This window comes from Tamandua tetradactyla, chromosome X (genome assembly GCF_023851605.1).
Source record: "Tamandua tetradactyla isolate mTamTet1 chromosome X, mTamTet1.pri, whole genome shotgun sequence".
NCBI lineage: Eukaryota > Metazoa > Chordata > Mammalia > Pilosa > Myrmecophagidae > Tamandua > Tamandua tetradactyla.
Genome location: NC_135353.1, coordinates 156,019,751 through 156,044,786, shown reverse-complemented (window position 1 = coordinate 156,044,786; position 25,036 = coordinate 156,019,751). Strand labels below are relative to the sequence as shown.

Sequence of the window (25,036 nt, the reverse complement as noted above, 5' to 3'; positions counted from 1 at the left end):
TTTACTGTTAGTCTTCATTTCTACACTGTTCTCCAGATCTCTCTCTCCTGTCTTTTCCTATCTGCCTCTAGATCTCCCTTTAGTATTTCTTGCTGAACCAGTCTCTTGATCACAAATTCTCTCAGTGATTTTTTGTCTGAAAATATTTTAATTTCCCCCTCATTTTTGAAGGACAATTTTGCTGGATATAGAATTCTTGGTTAGCAATTTTTCTCTTTTAGAATCTTAATTATATCATATCACTATCTTCTCACCTCCTTGATTTCTGCTGTGAAATCTACACATAGTCTTATTGAACTTCCCTTGTATGTGATGGATTGCTTTTTCTCTTGCTGCTTTCAAAATTCTCTCTTTCTCTTTGACATCTGACATTCTGATTAGTGTCTTGGAGTATGTCTATTTGGATATATTCTGTTTGGGGTATGCTGCACTTCTTGGATCTTTAATTTAAGTCTTTCATAAGAGTTGGGAAATTTTCAGTGATAATTTCCTCCATTAGTCTTTATTCTCCTATTGATTTCCAACTTCTCTTCTCCTTTGGGGACACCCACAACATGTATATTTGTGCACTTCATGTTGTCATTCAATTCCCTGAATACCTGCTCGTATTTTTCCAATCTTTTCCCTATATTTTCTTTTGCTTGTGAGATTTCAGATGTCCTGTCCTCCAGTTCACTAATCCTTTCTTCTGCCTCTTGAAATCTAACATTGTAGGTTTCCATTTTTTTCATCTCTTCTACTGTGCCTTTCATTCCCATAAGTTCTGTGATTTGTTTTTTCAGACTTTGATTTCTTCTTTTTGTTCACCCATTGCCTTCATTATATCCTCCCTCAATTTTCCTAGTATGACTCCTTATTTTTTGCTGGCATCTAGGCATTTGATTTCCGTAATTAATTTACTCTGGAGATTGTTTTCACTCCTTTACCTGGGATTTTCTTGCTGCATGGTTTTGTTCTCTATCTGTTCTTTCACATTTAGTTCAGCTTATTCTAGACCTCTAGCATAGGTTTTGTTTAACGGATCAGAATTTTTCAGTTCTTTTTTTCTCATTTCTTGCCCAGCCTGTATGGTGTCCCCCACTTTTTTTCTTAAAAGCGTCTACTTAGGTATTATAGACCCTGGTCAGATTTTCCCAGACCAGACTGGCCTCCTCTTAGGAGGAAAGAGTCACCTGCATCAGTTTTCCCTGAGGATGAGACCCAGCAGGTTGACAGACTTTCCTATGAAGCCTCTAGACTCTGTGTTTTTCCTATCCTGCTCAGTATGTGATGCTTGTCTGCCTGCGGTTCCCACCAGCATAAAGTGATGCAGAACCTTTAACTTCAGCAGACTCTCCCTGCTGTGGGCATGGCTAAAACAGAGGAGAAGTTGTAGACTGGCTTTAATTGCTTCAGTTTTCCAGTCCGTGGGGTCTGAATTCCTTGAGGGAGGGATTCCACCTGAGCCGGGCCCCACTCCTCTCCCGGGGAAGGCACAGCCTCCAGGGAATTAACTCCTTTCACCTGACCAGCCTCTTTCTCTCTCAGATAAACTTAGTTCAGCCCTTGCCTGGGGCAGTTTGAGCCTGAGAAGCCTTGCAGTTGTATCTAATGAGCAGTTAAGCAGTAGAAACAAAGCAAGCAAACAAACAAATTCTTTTCAGAAAAGGACCCCCTTCCCTTGGGTTTGTTAATCAGGAGCTTAAGTTGGTATGTTGCTCTATGTATCTCCAGCTCTTATGTGTCCCCACCCCTTTTTTTTTTTTTTAGGTCCAGACCTTTTCAAGTATTTTGTGCTGACCAATCCAAAAAACCTCTTTTTTTAAATCAGCCCTGCCCTCTCTGTGCCAGGGCAAAAATTAATACCTTTAGCTTTTATCCGAGGTTTATCTGAGCTAGGGGCCTATTTTCAGTAGTCAGAATTTGTTCATTAATTCCACAATTGGAGCTTGATTGAGCTCTGCCCCTTGCTGTTAGTAAAGTCCCTTTTCTTTCCCTTCTGGGAATCAGCCTGTGGGGTAGGGGCATCCACCTCCATGGCTTGAGGGACTCAGGGTTCTGGGTGGGATCGCACCTGGTCCAGCTTGTCCAGACTGGTGTACGCTGTGTGTCCAGTCACTTATGTGGTCCCAGCAGTTGTTCTGTACTGTTCCTAGCTATCTACTAGCTGCTCTGGAGGATGAACTAAATTCCATACTTCACTAAACCTCCATCTTGGAACTGGATCCAGGAAATATTTTTAAAAGAATTATGGGCTTGCCAGAAGACCTGGATTCGACTCCTGGTGCCTGCCCATGTAAAAGAAAAAAAACAACAACAGCAACAAAAAAAGAATTATGGGCTTAAAAGTTTTCCCTGTCCAGATTTTGAGTCTGTACAAGATAAAAGAAAAGGTTGTGTATAGGGGGTATTTTGTAGGTATTTTCTTTAGAACAACTTGTAAAGGTATCATTTCATTATATTTCAAGATTTTGTTATATTTAATTAGTTTAGGTTCATCTTGACAGAACTGTAAATCAAATAGGTAAAGATGAATTTTGATTACATGTTGCACAAAGCTTCGTATATTGTTGGCATTCATTAAATTCTGATTAGTCAGAATAGGTATAGCCCACAAGGACAATGCATCCAATAGAGATGTTAAAACTTTTCATTGTTTCCATATATGACACATATTAGTGAGAGGAGCAATGCTATTCTTTTTTTATATGGCTAAAAGCCAGCAGAAAGACTATGATTTAATGCTGGCTGATATTTCATGTTGAGTTTAATTGATTTAGGGAAATGGTGTTTTTCATGTATTTATCACTGAACTTGAAAGGAATAAGGGCCATCAGATCTATGAAAAGGAGGTCCAGATTGAACCCCAATATTTATAAATTTCATTGTTAAACAACCAGGCTGAGTGTTAATAACTGGAAGGGATGGATTTGGCTTGATATGTCAGTTAACCAATGGGAAGGGAGAGTTGACAGGTCATGGGGGTAGGCAATGATTGGGAAAATTGAATAACATGATTTCTTGTTTAAACTTCACAGAGTTCGGATTGCTTAATAAATCAGTTATAAGTATGTAAATAATACTATATATATTATATAACATGATTATATTTTAATATGTAGTGAAAATGTAGTGGTTAAAAGTTTGGGCCGTGTTGGATTAAGGCCCACCCCATTCAGTTTGGGCACACCTTGCATAATAACATCTTCAAAGTTCCTATTTACAAATGCGTTCACACCCACAGGACCAGGGGTTGGGACTTGGGCATGCCTTTTGTGAGGGACGTTATTCATTCCCCAATATCTTTCTCCACTTGAATTGGCTGAGTTTCTATTCTTAGGCTGACTGTTTCATGGGAAACCTAGCAAGAAGGAACCCTGGGTCCCAGCAACTACTGAAATAGGCAACGCAGGCAATCTGTTATATAGAAATGCCTCTTTCAGAGAGAGGCCTTGTGGCTATTTCTACCTATGGTTTGTCATGTGACTTTAACTGCTTTTTTACCAAGAAAAAAAGAAAATCATGTCAGAAAATTTGTTTTTATGTGAATAGAATAAAATCCTCTGTGTTTAATAGGAAAAATGAGATGATGGTTGCAGTTTGATTTTCTGTAGATCCTAAAAAGCAGCAGATGTTAAACCCAAATAATATATTGTTATGTTTTTAGCCCTATTTGTAAAAATGTGAGATGGAAGAGTGGGCAAACAATTTAGAGTTAGAACTGCAGAGCATCAAACTATCTTGGTTGATGGGTTTTCCCTGTATTCCTCCCTCTCCTCCCCTCTGATTGTGGAGTCACTGCTTTGGTAAAATATAGATCCAGGAGGGATAATGATGATTCATCTGAATGCCTGTACTGTTCTCAAAATCAGTTATTCCTCCTGTTTATATGTGGGATACCTTGGCATTCTTAACATTTAGCACAGTACCTTACATGAACTAGATATTAAAAAAGATGTTTATTAAATTTAATATCAGAATAATTTTCCCTGTTTCTGTCTTTCCATTTTCAGAATTAGTAACTCGGCTTTTTCATAGCACCCTCCAAGACAACAGAGATAGAGAGGACTATGTGGGCCTGATAGATGTTCCAGACTCCTATCGGGGCCCTCGGCTGCAATTTCCTCTCACTTTTGCTGATATTGATCTACTTCTCCAGGCCTTCAAGGAACAACAGGCAAGTGAAAGCAGATACTTCACAATTTATTCTGCATAGCTAGTAATCAATGATTGTTGTTGACTGAATCAATGAAAATACTATAGCAAAATGCATTCCCTTGGGAAAAACTTTCACATTGGGAACTACTCTCTGCTTTCATTAGTTCATTAAATAAAAGTCTTCTTAAGTGCACAGCAGCCTCCTTTCTATTTATAGGTATACAGCCTTCCCTTTTTATTTTTTAATATAATTTACTGTAAAATTCATGATTTTAAAGGATTTGGTTCAGTAGTTTTTAGTATATTCATAAGTTTATGCAGCCATCACCACTATCTAATTCCAGAACATGTTCCTCATCCCCAAAAGAAACCCCATACCCATTGGCAGTCACTCCCTATTTCCTCCCTACCCCTAGACCCTAGAAACCTCTAATCCACTTTCTATGTATTTGCCTATTCTGGGCATTTCCTATAAATGGAATATGTGCTTTTTGTGTCTGATTTCTTTCACTTGACTTAAGTTTTTAAGATAAATCCATATTGCACCATGTATCAGTTCTTCATTCTTTTTATGGATGAATAATATTCCATTGTGTGGATACATCACATTTTGTTTAGCCATTCATCTGTTGATGGATATCTGGGTTGTTCCCACCTTTTGAATATTATGGACAATGCTGCTATGAACATTTGTGTACAGTTTTGTATGAATGCATATTTTCATTTCTCATGGGTAGGAGTAAAATTGCTGGGTCATTTGGCAACTCTGTAGTGGTTCTTGGAGAAAACTCCAAACTGTTCACAGTGCCTACACCATTTTACATTCCTACCAGCATGTACGAGGGTTCCAATTTCTCCAAATTTTCACCAACCCTTGTTATTTTCCTTTTCCCCCCCTGTTTATAGCCATCCTAGTGGGTGTAAAGTGGTATTTCATTGGGATTTTGTTTTGCATTTCCCCAGTGATTAGTATGTTGGTCTCATGTCTTTGAGCAGCTAGAAGAAAAAATGAATAATCATGGAACTGTAACCCATACCCAACTTTAAAATCTGTTCTATAAGTACTTGTTAAAATGTACTTGGAAATGTATTGCTTTTTTGTATATATGTTATATTTCACAATTTAAAAAGTTAAAACAAAACAAATTTCAATTTACCTATTTTCAAAATCATTATTTCTTTCTTCTACCTGCTCAAGTTTGCTGTTTCAGTTTGCTAAAGCTGCTGGAATGCAATATACCAGAAATAAATTGGCTTTTAAAAAGGGGATTTATTAAGTTACAGACTACAATTCTAAGGGCATGAAAATGTCTAAATTAAGGCACCAAAAAGAGGACAAGTTCACTGAAGAAAGCTGATCAAGTTCGGGATTTCTCTGCACATGGGAAGGCATGTGGCAATGTCTGCTCTCCTTTTCTCTGGGCTTCTGCCTTCAAATGGCTCTCACAGCATCTCCAAGCATCTGTGTCTGTGTCGGCTCTTAGCTCTGTGTGTTGGTTCTGAGTTCTCCCTTCTCCATGAGTCCTTTTAAGGATTCCAGTAAATTAATTAAGAATCAGTTTGAATGGATGGGGTCACATTTCCATGGAAACAACCTAATCAAAAGGTCCTGCCCAACAATAGGCCTGCCCCCACAAGATTGGATTATAACCATGGCTTTTCTTGGGTGCATAACAGTTTCAAACCAGCACATCTGCTATTAAAACTCTCTAGTGAAATTTTCGTTTCAGTTATTGTACTTTTCAACTACAAAATTTCTGCTTGTTTCCTTTTTATATTCTCTATTTGTGATACATTGTTATCCCATTTTCCTTTAGTTCTTTGTCATGGTTTCCTTTAGGTATTTGATCATGTTTTAGATATGCCATTTAAAGTCTTTTTCTAGTAAGTCCAATATCAGAGTTTTTCAGAGTCAGTTTCTGTTTATTTCTTCCATGAATAGGCCATATTTTCTTGTTTCTTTGCATGACCCATAATTATTTTTTGTTGTAACATGGACATTTTGAATATTATAATATGGTAACTCTCAAAATAATATTCTTCCCCTTCCTCAGTGTTTATTTTTGTTACTTGCTATTCTAGTTTGCCAGCTGCCAGAATGCAATATACCAGAAACTCAATGGCTTTTAAAAAGCTGAATTTAATAAGTTGCTAGTTTACAGTTCTAAGGCCAAGAAAATGTGCCAATTAAAACAAGTCTATAGAAATGTCCAATCCAAGGCATCCAGGAAAAGATAACTTGATTCAAGAAGGCCATTGAAATTCAGGGTTACTCTCTCAAGTGGAAAGGCATATGGCGAACATGATATCACCTGCTAGCTTTCTCTCTTGTCTTCCTGTTTCATGAAGCTCCCCGGGAGGCATTTTCCTTCTTCATCTCCAAAGGTCGCTGGCCGGTGGACTCTCTGCTTCTCATGGCTGTGTCGTTCTGCTCTGCTCTCTCTGAATCTCTTGCTTTCTCCAGGGAATCAAACCTGGGTCTCCCACGTGAAAGGCAGGCATTCTACCAGTGAACCACCCACGGACCCTGCACTGAGTAGTTTTAAGTTATTTTGATTCAGCATTTTCTTAGTTGCTGTAAACCTATGACTATTATCTGGAGTTCTGACAAAGTTTATTCTGACAGTTTTTGCTCGAACTTTTGATGTTTCTGTTCAGGGACCAGGCAGTTGGAGCTACCTACTCTGCCATTTTCACTGATATCACCCCAAAACTCATTCTTAGGTTGAAATCCTAAGGGCATACCCTAAGAGTCAATTGGAAGTAGACTTCAGAGATTGAAATCCAGCTTTGAGTCATCTAACTCCTGAAATTGAATTGAAATGATCCTAAATGGCTAGTGCCCCTAGCCACCTGCCAAAAGCCAACTTAAATCCTCTCTGGAAGAAAGCAGGCCTAAAATTATTTCTCTGTTTTTTCATATATAATGTCCAGAACTCAATACAAATATTAACCAGGCACATGAGACAAGAAGACACATGAAAGAAAACTAAGACAAACAACAACAGTGGAAATAAACCTGCAGGGCATTCAGTTAATAATGTTATCAGACTCAGACTTTGGAACAAATGAGCTTAATATGTTCAAGGAGATAAAAGATAAGACATAAATCTAAGTGAGCATAACAGAAAAGATTGATAATTTTGACTTTATAAAAATGAAAATATTATGTTGTTAAAGGAGGAATAAAAGTTCAATGTAATATATAATTACTCTTATCTGTAAGACAAGGATTATATATTACATATATTTACCTTTAAAAATCAATATAACATTCACCATTTTAGCCATTTTAAAGTTACAATTCAGTGGTTTTTAGTATATTCAAAATGTTGTGCAGCCATCACTGCTATCTAATTTCAGAACATTTTCATCATCCCAAAAAGAAACCTCATATCCATTGTTCTAGTTTCCTAGCTGCCAGAATGCAATATGCCAGAAATGGAACAGTTTTTCAAAAGGGGAATTTAATAAGTTGCTAGTTTACAGTCCTAAGGCCAAGAAAATGTCCCAATTAAAAAAAATCTATAGAAATGTCCAATCTAAGGCATCAAGGGAAAGACACCTTGGTTCAAGAAGACCAATGACATTTAGCATTTCTTTCTCAGCTGGTAGGCACATGACAACATGGAAGTGCCTTCGAGCTTTCTCTCCAGACCTCTTGCTTCATGAAGCTCCTGGGAGGAGTTTTCCTTCTTCATCCCAAAAGTCGCTGGCTGGCAGACTCTGTGCTTCGTGGTTCTGTGGCGTTCTGAAGCTTTCTCCAAAATACTACTTCTTTTATTGGATTCCAGTAAACTAATTAAGACCCACATAGAATGGGGTGGAGATACGTCTCCATCTAATCAAGCTTAATACCCACGACTGATAGAATCAAATCACTGTGGAGATAACCTAATCAAGTTTCCAGCCTAAAGTACTGAATAGGGATTAGAGAAACCATTGCTCCCACAAGATTAATTAGGATTAAAACATGGCTTTTTTAAAGGTACATAAATCTTTTCAAACCAGCACATCCATTAAGCCATCATACTCCATCATTCCTTCCCCCAAGTCCCTGGCAACCACTAATCTACTTTCTGTCTCTATGGATTTGCCTAATCTGTATATTTCATATAAATGGAATCACATAATGTGAAACTTTTTGTTTCTGGCTTCTTTCACTTGGCTTAACATTTTCAAGCTTCATCCATTGTGGTGGTTAGGTTCAGGTGTCAACTTAGCCAAGTGATGATGCCCCAGTGTTCTGTTTCTGTGGACTCAAATCATCACTATGGGAAATTCATCTATGGCTGATTACATTTATGGTCTGCTAAGGGAAGTGCCTTCCACAATGAGTGAGGTTTAATTTAATTAGTGGGAGGTTTAAAAGAGAGAGGTCAGAAGACAGCTCAGCAGCTCAGCTTACATCATCTCAGCACTTTCAGCTCAGCCCAGATGTTTGGAGATACAGAAAGGAATTACCCCGGGGAAAGCCATTGGAACCCAGAAGCCAGGAGAGAGGGCCAGCAGACCTTGTCCTGTACCTTCCTGTGTAACAGAGAACTTCAAATGAAAGCTAGCTGCCTTTCCTCTGAAGAACTATAAATTTGTAATTAAATAAATCCCCTTGTTAAAAGCTGATCCATCTCTGGTATGTTGCATTCTGGCAGCTTTAGCAAATTAAAACATCCGTGTAATAGCATGTATTAGTACTTTATTCCTATTTATGATTATACTCCACTGTGTGGATCTAACACATTTTGTTTAAGAGATTATATATTTATACATGTGTTTACATTTTTATATGTAGTTATATTAATTTTTACATGCTTGTGAATGCATAGAATATTTTTAAAAAATATATCCAAGACATTCTTAACAATGGGGGTAGGGATTGGGGGACTATTTTCTGGGGATGAGGGAAAATTACTTTTCATTTTTATGTCCCCCTTTTTACTGTTGAGATTTTTATTTCAACTAAAAAACCCAGTTAAGTTATTCCATTTATAACTAGTCAGGCTTTTTTTTTTTAACATGGGCAGGCACCAGGAATCGAACCCGGGTCCTCTGGCATGGCAGGCAAGCATTCTTGCCTGCTGAGCCACCATGGCCCGCCCACTAGTCAGGCTTTTAAAGAAAGAAATATCTTTTAAAAGTGATATTTTCCTCCTTCTATGCCTTTAAGAGAATGTAAATATTTTATTTAAGTTGTTATTTAATCTGAATAATAAATACAGAAAGCAACATGAGTTAATTATTTTGAGTATTTAATATTTCAGTTGTAAATACAATTAAAATGCTATTTGAAGACAGCCTTATTAGCAAGTACTAATGTTAAGAAGTGATTTTAGTCAATCTATAATGAACCAGAAAAAACTATCTTAGTAATAGGAATTTTCTGTTGTTGCAATATATTCACAATGAATATTTGTCAGTTTAAATTTTTTAAAAGACAAAATGGCCTCTTCAGACAGCAGTTACTCTGATTAGTGCTACAAATGGATCCAAAAAGCTACAATGGCAAGTTAAGGTAATACTGAAGCCAACATTGGGAATCAGTATATTAAACATGCAAATGAAATATACCATTAAACAAAAGTTTTTAAAAATATAGACACTGTCTTCCTTACCCCTATGTTCTGAATTACTTTAACCCCAACCTGTTCAGCTTCGTTCTTATCTCTAAATATCAGGTTATGTCATACTTTGACATGAAAGACTGTAAATGATAATTTATGAGAATAGCATTGAATGTATTTTCTAGGTCAATATAGATGACATAATTTTTCCTTAGGTAAATTCCATTTATTATGACAATTACGTTTTATAAATATTTATTGTGTGACTATTACATGAAAAGTACAAGGTATTTTCCATATACTGAGGGGATATGGAAAGAAATAAAATACTATGCTGTTTTTGGAGGGGTAGGGGTGGTGCATGGTCTGGGAATCAAACCTGGATCTCCCGTATGGAAGGCAAGCATTCTACCACGAACCACCTGTGCACCCTCACCATACTTTTTTTTTTTTTTTTAAAGCAATGAGTGTTATGAAGGACATATACAATGGGGACCAAAGGAAAGGGCCATTAAACTCTGCTGTGAGAAGGAAAAGATCAGGGAAGACTTTTCAGAAAGAGGTGATATTTGAGTTGAGTTTTAAAGAATGAGTAGGAATTTACCAGAACATAGTACAGGATCTGACGCAGAGTGGATGTTTGATACATTTTTTTGTATTAAATTAATTAAGATATTAACTGAATTTACAGATGAAATAATATAGTGTTTGGGATTCGCTCCATAATAATCCATTGTGGGTTGAGGTACGATGAAACAAGATTCCCTATCAGTTGGCAATTGTTTAAGCTGGTGATGGATTCATGGCACTCATACTATCCTATTTCCATATATGTTTGAATATGTCCATAATAAATTGAAAGAGAGAAAGAGAGAGACAGAGAAACAGAGAAGGGACACACTGGCTTAAACAATGAGAATAAAAAATTTAAAAGCCTGGGAAAGAAGACGGAGTAAAATAATGATCTCCACACTATTATTAGAAGAGAGCAATAGGCTGAATAGTCATAAATAGGGGATAATCCAAATGTTTTATTTGGAGTTGGAATGTGTTTTATGCTTACACTTTCATATAAATATGCTTACTGTTCTGTAACTTCTCAAGTCTTGTACATCAAATCTTGAGTCATACCTGGGATGCCCAACTCACAAGTTCCTTTGGAACTTGTTTGGCTGCCTGGTGAGATCTCCAAGCCCAGCAATACCCAGTTTCCATCTCGGGTGGCAGAACATCCCAAACAAATGCAAAGCACTGCCTCTTAAACAAATTCTCTGTACTTCTCTTTCTATTTCTCTGTCTCTGTTCCCCCCTTCTCTTTTATCCATTTTGGCTGCAGATTCCCTTAGGGCAAGGGAGTCCTTTATTTCTCCTCGTCACTTCTCTGGACAATCAGGATCAAGAATAATCAGAGATGTTCTGCAAATAGATGATGTCAGTTAAAACATGAGAGTATAAATGTCCCACAAATCATTCCTTCATTCAATTTACAAATATCTATAGAGGGCCTGTTATATGCCAGACACTGTGCTAGTCACTAATCTATTTGAGAATAATTTAGAGATTATTTAATGTGCTCATATGCTCCACCTTCATTTGTCTACAGATGTGTCTTTCTTCATAGTTTTATCTCTTCTGTTTCCCCTCACAGATACTTCATGCTTATTATGTCTTAGAGGTGCTATTTGAAACCAAGAAAGTCCTGAAGCAAATGCCAAATTTCACTCATATAAGAACTTCTCCCACCAAAGAGATAACAATCTGTGGTAAGTTTCAGAGTAGAATTACCAAATTAATGCCTAGGAGCTTCTTTGTCTTATATCATTTGCCTAACTTAAAACTGTGTAAATTGAACTGTACTAAGGAAAAGTGTTGAAGATAGAGTTATCTGTCATGATAATACTGTTCCTCATCTTGTCTTTGTTTTGCATACCAGCTGGCAGGAATTAATTATGTGAAAAATTAGAGCACTCATAGCTTTTTTTTTTTTTAAAGGCAGACAGCATGTTAATATGGAAAGGCACCCATGGGTGGAAAAGTATTCTTTGTCTTCCCTCTAGCGCTCATTATTTCTGCTCCATGTTGCTCTTTCAAGGTGGACCCCTGCATGCCACTTTGCTGGAAAGAGAAATGCCTTAGGATGGAAATTAAACTTTTCTCTGCCCTTGGCTGCTGTTTTAGATTTTTCCAACTGGTCTCTGCAGCTTTTAGAAGAGTGGGAATGTCCCAGAAATCTGTTTCTTGTTCTTCTGAATAACAAGATTTGAGATTTTGTTATCATATAAGCCAGCCTGGCAGGATATTGCTTCAAGAAACAGTACACATTGAAATTCATCACAGTTGGTGCTCAGCATGCTTGCAACTGTCTGAGAATGGGTTGCGTGGAAGGAACAGCAATGCCCTTAACTTCTAATTAAGTCTTTAGGTTACAAAACACTGATTGTTATTTTCCAAATCATTTTTTTAGCCTGTGTTTCTCTTGCCCTGGCAGGTATAAAGTGCATTTGACAATGTAATTAAACCATTTCCATTTCTAGCATCTGATAGTGGAGACCAGGACTCAATGTAGCAGTATATGCTTCATGATATGTCCTGACTCAGACTTTCAAACAAAGACTTTAGTGGTTAGGCCCCTGTATTTTTGCCCAGCAGATGCTGCATCTCAGTAGTGGGGTCCTTTTATTCAAGATACTCACCAGGTTTTACTTTTGGTGGAGATAAAGAACTTTGGATCGTGAGGCTTAGGAAGCCCTGCCAACCTGTGTAGCCCGTGAAGCCAGGGAGAGGTTTGCTATCAGAATATATATATGAGAGGCCAAAACAGAGAGTGAATTCTTCTCCAATATGTTTCCACTGGTGATACAGTTGCCACTGTAGACTGATCTTTGGATAAAAGGATCTGGTAGACATGAATTAATTAGAGGACATGGAATTACTTAGAATCACAGAATGTAAGAACACTTACAGAGACCATCTAGTTCTAACCCTTGCTCTTATGGATGAAACAGGATACATGAATCGCTTTCCATGCATTTCTGTGTAGTAACACCCCTCCCACCCCTCAAGTTCACCTAGCTATTTAGTGACAGGGTCAGAAGGGTCAGAATAAAAATTAGGTCCTCTGCATTGCGCGTTAGCACTAGCTCCATATCTCCTGTCCCAACAAACATCATGTGTCTCTCTGACTGCTGTTTCATTTTCCATCTTGACATAAGGACTAGGGAATTGATTAATTGGATAATTCCATTTATTTAAAGATTCCCCACATCTTGGGCTTTTATTTCCAGACTTTTTCCATGTAGCACCATTGGCAGAAGGGAAAAGCTAAGGTCAATAGGTTCTCTTCACATAAGAATTATTTTCTGTCTTTAATAGCGCCAATGAACTTAACAAAATTTGGTTATCATTTAAAACAAAATTTCAAATTGAGGCTATTTAAAAAACAAAGCTTCTGTTTAAGATAGAATTAGGAAAGGAAGAGAAATGGTGATGAAAATTTACCATTATTTTAATTTCAAGATGCATTTTTTATATGCACATCTAAATATGCCACATAGTTCCCAGCATGCATGAAATATATGAGTTTTTAGCCTATAGTTATGTTATAAATGATAATCAAATCTGCACTCATGATTTTTATTTGCAGTAAAAATATCTCCCTGTGTTTTTCTTCCTATGGTACATTCAACCTTTTCTTTTGCTGTCCAATAGAGATTAAAAATATTTTATATCCTCAACTCTTAATATGATGAAATAAGTTCATTTTTTTAGTATGCCAGTTGTAATAGTTCTGTATCCTCAAATCTTTGAAAGACCAGTCACCCTGAAAAAATTGAGAAAATGAAATAATTAAAAATACATATGAAACTGACAAGTAAAAAAGCCTTCCATTTTTCCTTAAATTTGGAGTGAGACCATATGAAAGCAGTAACATTAAAATGCTCCTAATTTTGATATTATAGTCATATTGTATAAATAAGTGCTAGTGATACAGCATTTTCTTATTGTTATTCTCATTATACTTGGAGTCTTCCAATGCATATATTTGCTTAATCTTGGTTGTGTAATTTTAACCAAACCGAGGAGAAGCATTTCTAAATTAAATTCTATTTGGTAATTAAGTTGGGTACAGAGAACAAGATTTATGAGCAGAACTTATGAAAGACAGGTATATTATTTAGAAATAGTTATCCAGATAGGGCTTTTGAGTAATTTGTATACTCATTCTTATTTTTGAGTTAATGGTCTCATGTATTCATATGATTTCTTTTAGTTGGCTGAGTTTTATAAAACCATGCTTTTATTTTTGTCTCTTACAATTGTCTCATCAAAAGAATGTCAACCATCTACTCACAGTTTTTAAATTTCAGATCCTACTACTGGAATACATTCTTAAAACATGTATTTAAAATGCTATGTGTTTAGCAATTAAACACATATTCAGTGCATCCTATCGTGCACCAGGTACTATAGTAGGCTCTTGGGAATTTAATACTGACTAAGATAGGTTCTGTTGTTGCCGCCCTTGAGATTAAAGAGAGTAAAGTCAGCCCAGAATAATCATGGAGAGCTTGGGTTTTCTTTTCTTTTCTTTTTTTTGGGTGCATGGTCCGGGAATCGAACCCAGGTCTCCCATATGGAAGGTGGGCATTCTAACCACTGAACTACCTGCACACCCAAGAGCTTGGGTTTTGTAATGAAATAAAGTTGGGTTTGAATTCTAGCCCTGCTACCTCTTATTATTGGTAGCTGGGTAAATTTACTTAAGTTGCTTATCTACTTTCAACCTCATTTGTAAGAGGAGAATGATGAAAATAATACCCATCTCATAGGGCAGTTGTAAGGATCAAATAAGATGATGCATATGAAATGCTTAGCCCAGTGCCTGGCACAAGTAAGGTAAGACTTACTCCATCAATGGTAGAAATGAACAGGTAATGGCCATACAAGATGCTATTCCCCCTATCAGAGGGGAAGAAAAGATGCTATGGAAACAAACTGTTGAATTAATAACAACATAGAGTAAAAAATCTATGTCCTGAGAACACTTGGAGTATATCAGTAGTCTTTCAGTTTTAAAATTCCTTAACAAAAAGGTCATTGCATCTTCTTTCCTATTGAATAGTGATTTTTCATTTGCACTCCAGGTGATTTGCATGGGAATTTGGATGATCTCCTTTTGATCTTCTATAAGGTAAATGATTATTTTGCTAAATAATTCTACTTTTGTTGGGGAAAAATAACAATATTTGTTTTACTGGGGATATGTACAAATACAGATGTAATATAATAGTTTTATCCAAGAAGCTCAAAGATTTTTAGAGGCATATCTTTTGATTTTTTTTTGCACACATCTCACATATTGCTTTTTAAATTTGGGTCTTTACTCAGTATTATTATTATCTGTATATCCATTGGGATTTGCACCTGATTGTGTTTATGGTCATTATTGTATCATAAATGTCTAGATGGCACAGGGTGGGGAGAGGAGCAATCCATATTATCTTATTTGATTTTTATTTTGTTCAGAAGTGAGTGTATATCATACCATTCGTATCTTCCAATACACACTGCTTAAGCTTGAAAGGAGTTTCTGATAGTAAGTTTCAAATTGCTCTCTTCTTTACCCTGATTCTTACCCTGATTGCTCTTCCAGTGCCATGACTGCTGTTCATGTATTGGGGTTTCAATTGTGGGAACCAACACAGGGCACAAAGCAGCTTGGTTGGCATGGAGTTTCTCTGCATTTTGTTGACTAAATTCATCTCTCTCTCTGAGTAGCAGTTGCAACCAGAATATTTTGCTTCTGGGAAGACTACATGTAGGAAACTGATCCTGAGTTGACCCCTGCCTTCACAGTGGTACCCCTTTATGCTGGTCTTCTCTAGCTCTCTTTTGGATTAATGTGTTTATTTCCCACCCATTGCTGTCATCTCAAAACTAGCATGTTGAATTATTGAGCAGTCTCAGTAGTCTCAGATGACTATCATTGATGGCTAATTGGTTCCATACTTTAAGACTGCAAGAGCTTGGTGAATAATTTTTTTCACCTGCAATATTATCTTGAGCTTATATACCTTAAAAGGTTGTCTTGTGGATAAAATAACATAAATATCCATATATTTTTAAAGTGGTGCAAAGTTAGCTCAGTGATAGAATTCTCCCTTGCCATGTAAGAGACCCAGGTTAATTCCCAGCCCATGCGCTATCCCCCCCATACAAAATCAACAAATAGTGCTGCAATAATGGGATAGTTACATGGAAAAAGAATGAACTGAGACCCTCACCATACAGCATACAAAAAAACCCCATAAGTATCCAAAAGCATTTTTAAAGTAAGAAAGTGTAACATAAACGCAATGTTTTCATTTCATCCATTCAGATTAAAAGCTTGGAAGGAAATGAGTCAGGTCAAAACCAGAAGGGCATGAATGGAGCTGGCACTTAAGGAATAGATTCAGTTGAGATCACAGGAAGCCTCAGCAAGGATATACAGCATGATAGCCAGAGAGGAGAGTCAGAGGATGGAGGGAGCTGCCCAGGTAATAGGTTGGTATCAGTAAATCCACTCAAAGCTTTGCTTGTTAGGGTGCTGAGAGTGCTGGTGCTGGTAAAAGAGAAGTTCCAATGTTCAGCCATAGAATCCAAGCTAACAGGGAAGGGAGAGAGGCCAGGATAGGCCAATCAACTGGGAGAATTGAAGGACTGGAGTACACCTTGAGGTCAGGGAGCAGGCTGACTAGAGTGAGGGCCTTGGGCAGCAGGAATGGTGGAAGTTGCAGGCGGAGTTGTTCTAGGTAATGAGAGGGTCCAGGGTAGAATCTGGAATGTGGGTAACTGAAGTTGGTGAAAGAGAATATTGGCCATGAGGAGGTCAAGATCATGTAAAGCAAATATGTTAAATGGATTGGCCCATGTGGTCTAAGGGTTGAGGAGAAGGGGAAGGGAGGCTAGTCAGAGGTTAGGGGCATGAAAGGAGGAGGGGCTTTCACATGAGCATGGCAAAGTATAGGTCTATTAGTGGCTCTGAGGACCATGTGCACCCTCTCCTACTCCTGATCCTGAGGTGTACGTCTCATGTGCAGAAATGAGCCCTTTCCTTTGAGAGGGCTGAGTCAGGAGTCAGGCAGCATCCTTAAGACAGACCCAGATTTGCAGAGGAAGTCTTTTCTGAATGAGTTGAAGACAGAAGAGAGTTTAATTACTGTAAAATGGGGATTCTGTGAAATTGGAAACCTGTGGGAGAGATAGAATGGATTAATAAGAAGAAATCAGGGAGTTGTATGGATTGAGGAATGGGATTTGTTTAACCCAATCTGTAGCTCCATGCCAAATTTTCAGAAGTTCATACCTGCTATTATTAACAATTATGGTCTGAATAAGAAGAAGAGGGGTAGGGGTGTGTGGAGAATGAAATACTACTTGTAGTTATTTCTCTAGAGGTTTTCATCTATTGATGGAAAGGAAAGTAGTTGTATAAATTGAAAAAATGACTTCAAGGGATTTAGAAAAGAAAATTTCTTGAGAGGTAGTTGAAGATATTAACTTGTGATCAAGGATAGAATTCTGGAGTAGGCAGATGAGAAAAGAGAGTTCTGACATGTTTCTTTAATTCCTTTGGCAAAAGTATATAGGACATATAAAAACCGGAAGGTGCCAATGTGAAGACTGAACAGGAGGAGGTGGGTGGTAAGAAGTACTATAAAAAGAATTAAAGGTGAAAATATAGCATTCACATGAAAGCAAGAAAATGTTTTTGAGAGCTAACCAATGACACAGTGTTCAGGAAGTAGAGATTGAGAGCCATGGAAATGAAAGAGTAGGGCACTATTATTTGGAATGGATTTAAGTGAGGGAAAGTAAAAAGAATGCTTGGACATTCAGTAGCCATGAATTAGAATTTTGACGAGATTGAACAAAAAGGTCAAATGCATTTTAGGTAGGGAATGAATCACATATTGTCTTAGGCTTCAGGTTGCTATGACAAATACCACACAATGGTTTGGCTTAACAATGGAAATTTATTGTCTCATGGTTTTGGACGCTGGATGGCTGGTTTCCTCCAAGGGTCAGTAGCATTCCAGTGAGTTGGCAATCCTTGGGTTTCCCTGTCTCATGGCGAGGACCTCTCTTTCTCTTCTGGGTTCTGGATGACTTCTGGCTCCTCCCTGTGGCTTTCTTTTTTATAGGACCTCCAGTAATAAGATTAAGACTCATCCTAATTCAGTTGGCCACACCTTAACTAAAAATAAGATCTTCGAAAGATCCTGTTTATAATGGGTTCCCACCCACAGGAATGGGATTCAGATTAAGAACATGTTTTTTTCCTGGAGTACCTAATTCAACCTACCATAACCATGAATATAAACTGTTTTGGAAAAATGTTTCTGTTTGAAGACAGACGACAGTAATACCCCACCTATCCAGGGGTCACACTTCGGTCTGCTTCACTTATCTGTAATGTGGTCCCAGGAAAAAAAGAAAAGGTCTCTGAGCTACTGAAATAGTTGCCACAGATCCAGTGAACTTTACTAACAGGATAGGCCACAGGCACATTCTTAAATACCAGTGAACAGAAATCAGTAAGACCTCATCTTACAAATTTGACTGGCTTCCCAACCCACAGCAGATTAGGGAGTGGGAGGAGAAGGAGGAAAAGTCAGATACAGTGTCAGCAATGAAAGATAAAAGCTTTTCCTGACAGTGAGAGGAAATAATAGAACTATAAAAATGAAATAGAGAAGAAGTAGTAATATTCATTGATCTGGGGCTTTGTAGTATAGGGAAAAGAGGTCTGTACTCACAAGTGCCTGAGAGAAAGTTTCGACTGATAAACCTGCATGTTCAAGAAAGTTGGGTGGTGTATACTGTGTTAAGAAGTAAGAGAATCAAAGACTCCCAACCCAAATGGCTAAAGTATTTTAAAAACATATTTTAGCCTTTAAAGTCATAAGCTTCTATGATCTAGGAAATTCACTTACACAGTGCCTAGAGTATGAGTGAGTATCAGTATTAGGTATTAGGTATAGGGGGTTGACAGAAAATGAAAAAAGAGAAAAACTGAGTGAGAGAAGAGTAGTAGGCTCAGAAAGTAGATATGGATGAAGGAAGAACATCTCAAAAATGAGGAGAGAGAAAACAGTACTCTAGTGGGGAGTTTATCTTTGTGGCATCAGATACAGAGATTGACTGTCAGGAATTATAGCAGGTACATAAGTGTGACTTAAGCAGTTACTTGACTGCTTCAAGAAATGATAGAATTGCTGCAATGGTCTCTGCTTCTAACTGCAATGCTTTGTACTCAATCACTGCATCAAGTCATTGAATCCTGGTTACATGTAATGCCCCAATATGAGGTGCTTTCCTCTCATTCACTGATAGGAGCCCATGGGATTGAATCAGGTCATTGTAATCCATGGGCCCCAATCTTCCATTTAGAAGTAGCTAGTGACCATGCTTTAACGTATCTTTATTTAATTTATTTTTTAGTAAGGGAAACAGAACTTGAATTGTAGGGGCTAGTTTGGCAAACTACATGCTGTTGAAGATTTTTGGAGGTATAAATGAACAAAATTGGTATTATGCTGTGACTGATTGATTTTTTCCCCATCAACCCAAAAGAAAAACCAGGAAAACCCTCAGCCTTTGAATTAATGCAGAATTTTAATTCATCTTTCAACTAGTGTTTTGCTAGCTAATTTCTTCCTTGTCAGTTCTTTAATACACTATAGAATACTTAGACTATAGGGCTGGGGTTGGCCCAAGACCAACCAAAGACATAGCCTAAGAAGAAGAGTTATAATGTAGGGTTACTGAGGTGCCACACTATATTACTCTCTTAATCCAAGTTGTTGGTTTGGTTCAAGACTGTTACCGTTGTAACTGATCATAAACAAAAATGAATCTGTCCACTAATTTACTCACTCATTCATTCAATACATTTATCTGGTCCCTCTAATGTTCAAAGCACCATATAAAAACTGTGGGACGATGAGAAGATGAACAAGAAGCTCATTTATTTCACATATATTTATTCAACACCTATATGAATGAAGTACTCTGCTAAGGTTTGATAATACAGTATGACTAAGACCCAGTTTTGGTCCCCAAAGACATCATGGTTGAGGGGGGTAGGTTAACTAATATAAAGACAAGACAATTCAGGGTGGCATGTGTGGCAATTGAGATATACATGGAGTTCCAAAAAAGCACATTGGAGGCACACCTAACCTCTTGGAAGACTTCCTGGAGGATGTGACACTTAAAACATTTTTTCAAAGAATTTTAGTAATTTAGTAAGTGCCTCAGTCACATAGGAGAGTTTTTGAAGATCGGAAAAGATTTTATTCTCACGTACTTTGTGTGGTTAACTGCAATAAATAATGTTAATCCCATCTGGGCTTCATGCCAGTAATTGAGATTTTGATTTCTTTAATATTTAATTGTCTTAAACAATTGTATCATTTTACACTTTAATACTAAGTTAAACATTTTCAGCTCACAATCGCATCTGAGTTTGGAAAGGATTCTTTATCCTGAGTACTACACTATTACCACGATAGACCTTTGCTAAGAGTACATCTCAAATTTACATGGCTTCAAATATAATTTTATCATCAAGTGAAACAATTTACATAGCATTAGTTAGGTCATATTTTCAGATTTTATTTTCTGAAAAGGTTAATTTTAATAAGACACTTTTGGGGCTAATTATAGTGGCCAATTTGAAATACTTCATTCAGAACTTGGCCTTGCTAAAATTACATGACATTTTTCCTCATTGAATAGAAAGCTTGAAACTTAGAATCAGTATTTGCAAATTAGGTTTTTAAATGATGCTGTGAGCAGAGATGTCCTAAAGCTGAATGAGAGATGCACTCAGGGACAGAGAGAACCGGGTGGTTAGCACATTGGTGCTGTTCATTGAAACCATTCCGCCTTGTTTCACTTTTCTTTCTTCTCCACCAAGCTCCACTCCCCAACTCCCACCCTGCCCTGCCCATAATTTTGCAGTTGTGAAGATTGTTAAATAGTTTTCTTTATTTTCTATCAGTGCTTCACACTGCCACAGAGGTAACTTCTTTTTATTCTGGGATTAAGGCAGTATTAATGTTACAATCAGAAGAACAGACTTCTAAAATAGGGATTGCAAAAGAAATATCATTAAAATAATGTGGAGCTGAGGTCCAGAGGTTATTGTTTGTTGGGAAAATGTTCAGATAAGTTTGGATAACTTCTAAATATTTGTAGTAAAATGTTTCAATAGGAAATAGGTGAGGATATAAGGAAATGTCTTACTTTTATCTCTGTGCGTGTTAATTGTGGCTTGTTATCTTTCTCCCTGCAGGTCATGTTCTGAATACTGTTCAGAATTGTAGGTTCCCTAGGTTCCCTGTATATTTCAACTTAAACTCTCTGCCATGGATTTTTTTTTTTTTTTGTACATCTGCTACAGAATGTGCCAGAGAGTTAGGCTTTCTCTAACTGACTGAAAGATAGCATTAGTTTTGCTTCTTTGAAGGAAACCCAGAGAAACTGCAGGAGCCAGAAGCCCAAATAGCCTAGAGACCCATGTCCCAACAGGCGTAGTTCTTCAGCTTCTTGTTTGTTTTCCTGTTCTCTTGCTATTCTAAAACTAAAACATATTTGAACATAAAATAATATGACTAATCTTGGACCAATAGGGCAAATCTTTATACATATAAATAAATCCTGCCTACTTTGAAGTGATTGTCTTGAGAAGCTCAACCCTTACAGGAGTTTAGTATACATTTAGAACTCGTCTTTTAGAATAACTTGCAGTGATTGTAACATATTCTCTCGAATGTACTTCGTTATCACAAATCTTAATTTTTTGAAAGTATGTGGTTTTCCGAAAATTTGCCATTGTATGGCAAATGTGCCGTATAAGTGGATGACCTACCTGACTCTTACTATTTTTTGGTTTTAAATTAGATTCAACTCAAGAAACTCATTATTCTTTGCTTACAACAGAGGTGAAAGAGGTAGCAAGGAATCCACCTACAAACCAACTTTGGCTTAAATTGGAGATGAGGCATTTTAATACAAGAAATTCTGCCATCACAATGGAAAACTGGTTACACCATCCAAATATAATTTTAGATGATTGAATGCTTTTCTCCAGTTTGGTACTAAGATTATGCTGCTTTCATGAAATGAACTAGAAACCATATTTCTCTATGGTTTTGAATAATTTAAATCCATGGTTTTCAAACTTGGCTATATAATGTAATCACTCAAAGAATTGATAAAAGATACTGACATCAGGGTCCCTGCCCCAGACATTCTGATGGGTGTCTCCGGGTTTTTAAAAGCTCCCCAAGTGATTCTAATGTTCGGCCAAGGTTGAAAATCATTGATTTAAATGACATTAAAACCATTTCCTCTTAAAAATTGTGATAGCTCCACTACAAAGCCACATGGGGTCAATGCCTTTTTAAATGGTAATCTTTAATCACCTTTCTGGTTTTTTCGAGTAATTGCACTGTTCAAGTTTTCTACTTCATTTGAATCAGTTTTGGTAGTTTTTAATTTTCAAGGAAATCATCCGTTTCTCTAGATTGTAAAAATATATTGCCATAGATATTGATATTACATTTGTTACACTTGTAATTCTTTTATTTACTTCTCTCTTTTTTTCTAATCTTTAATTTTACATTCTCTCTTGTTTTCACTTATCTTAATTAGACTCAGGACGTGTTTATCAGTTTTATTCATTCTTTCAAAGTGCCAACCTTTGGATTTATACATATTTTCTCTTTTTGTTTTGTTTCATTAACTTTGGCTTTTATTTTTATTTGATTTATTTCATTCTTCTTTTTTTAATTCCTTAGGATGAATAGTCTTTCATGTGTATCTTCTTTAATAATGAAGGCATTTAAGGCTATCTATCTTTTTAAATTTTATTTTTAGCTGAACCTTCTATTGAACTTGTAATTTTGGTTTTAATTTCCTTTTTGATCCAGTGGTTATTAAGAGTGTAACTTTTAACTTCCAAGGATCTTATTCCAAAGAGTTAGACATTTTCCTAATTGCACTTTTACTATTACAGATTTTATTGTATTATTATATAAGAATGTGTCCTATGAAATATTTCCTATTTTGAATTTGTTAAAGTTTTCTTTGAAGTCAAGTACATGATTGATTTTCATAAAGGTTCCATGGGCATATGAAAAATCAATTGTATTCTCTATTTTGTAGGATGCAAAGTTCTTCATATATATATTGAATCAAGTTTATTTGTTGTATATTCAATTTTTCTATATATTTATTGCCTATTTTCTGTCTGAATATGTGTATTAGTTATATTTTTCTGTTACAAATTATCCCAACAATTAGTGGCTTAAAACTGCAAACATTTAACATTTCACAGTTTCTGTGGATCAAAAATTTGGGTGTGGCTTAGCTGAGTGATTCTGGCTCAGGTTCCCTTGTGAGGTTGGAGTTAAGCTGTTGACTTGAGCTGCTATCATCTGAAAGCTTGACTGGGGCTGGAGGATCTGTTTCCAAGATGGCTCACTCAGTTGACTGTTGGCACAGCACCTCAGTTCCTTGCTACATGTTGGCAGAACAGCTACATGGGCTTCTCCGTAGTACTGCCTGAGTGATCTTGAGACCTGGTAGCTAGTTTTCCCAAGAGTAAGTGATCTAAGAGAGAGTAGGGGCAGGAAGCTGCAGTGCTTTACATGGCTAGTCTCTGACATTGCACACCATCACTTCTGTTTTTTTTTTTTTTTTTTTTTTTATTATTGAAAGCCAGTCACTAAGTTCAGCCTACACTTAGGGGAGGCAAATTAGAAATAATTTTTTAAAGGAAGTATCAAAGAATTTGTGGATATTATTTTAAATCATCACAATCTGAATAATTCACCATACTTATATTTTTAAACAATTTCTTATTGCATTTATAGTAGTTAAACATATATAACATATAGTAATTTTATTTATTGCATATAAATTCATGAACTGTATCTTCTTCATAAAACACGTTTTATTATGACAAAATGTTGCTTTGTGATCCTATTTAGCACTTTTAATCTTAAATTCCACTTTGTCTCATATTAATATTTCCATTTTTGCTTTTCCTTTGTTGCATTTACCTTATTTTCAACCTCCCCTCATCCATTTGTTTTATGTGTATTTCTCACAAACAACATATGCCTGAGTTTTTGTATTTTAGCAGTCTAAAAATCTTGGTATTTGTTCTAGTTTGCCAGCTGCCAGAATGCAACACACCAGAGACGGATTGGCTTTTAATAAAAGGGGGTTTATTTTGTTAGTTCTTCAGAAGAAAGGCAGCTAATTTTCATCTGAGGTTCTTTCTTACGTGGGAAGGCTCAGGGTAATCTCTGCTAGCCTTCTCTCCAGGCCTCTGGGTTCCAACAACTTTCCCTGGGGTGATTCCTTTCTGCATCTCCAAAGGCCTGGGCTGAGCTGTGAGTGCTGAGATGAGGTATGCTGAGCTGCTTGGGCTGTGCTACGTTGAGCTCTCTCACTTAAGGGCCAACCAATTAACTCAAACATCATTCATTGCAGCAGGCACGCCTCCTAGCCAACTGCAGATGTAATGAGCAACAGATGAGGTTCATGTACCATTGGCTCATGTCCACAGCAACAGAATTAGGCACGTTCACCTGGCCAAATTGACAACTGAATCTAACTACCACAGTATTTTAATGGGATAATCTAACCATTTGCATTTTAGAATAGCAATGGATACACTTGAAAATTTTTCCTTCCGTTCTATTTTGTTTACTGTTTATTTCACTTTGCTACATCCTGTTCCTTTTCTTTTGCTGTTTTGATTAAGTTTTCTTTTTTTATTATTTTATTTGTAATTTTTACTGTGCTTTTCCATTCACTAGTGGTTACCTTCCCATTCTTGACATTTCTAATAATATTTGGGTATATGTGTGTATTTATCAAATAGCTACAAATTTATACTTCCAACATGATTCTCTCTCTCCCCCAATAAAATAAACCCATAATTTTCTACTCATTAGATGAGATTTTTAGAGCATGTTACTTTTCCCCCTCGCCTCCTGCATATCATAGCTCTTGTTGATGCCGTATTTTTAGTTCTTAATCATTATCAGGTTTTCCTTCATAGTATGTCTCTTATTTCTAGAATCCTTGCTTACTGCTTGAATACAAGTTCCACAATATCATTATCCATTTATATTTAACTGTACAATGCAAAGTTCATTGCTCACATCTGTAGTCTTTCTTCTTGTTTTTTTCCCTAGCTAGAGGACTTTTTTATTATCATTGTTGTTGTTGGGTTAGAATATTTTCTTAAGTGTCTTACTCTGTGGGGCATA

At 36.7% G+C, this 25,036-nt stretch overlaps 1 protein-coding gene across 1 annotated transcript in view; it reads left to right on the top strand.

Annotated features, from left to right (window-relative positions):
* PPEF1 (protein phosphatase with EF-hand domain 1) overlaps nt 1–25,036 on the top strand; it is a 128,237-nt gene that overhangs the window by 51,992 nt on the left and 51,209 nt on the right. The window contains exons 8-10 of the mRNA XM_077144981.1: nt 3,993–4,156; nt 11,347–11,461; nt 14,843–14,889. Of these exons, the coding sequence (XP_077001096.1) occupies nt 3,993–4,156; nt 11,347–11,461; nt 14,843–14,889 (326 nt within the window). The remainder of the gene's footprint in view (nt 1–3,992; nt 4,157–11,346; nt 11,462–14,842; nt 14,890–25,036) is intronic.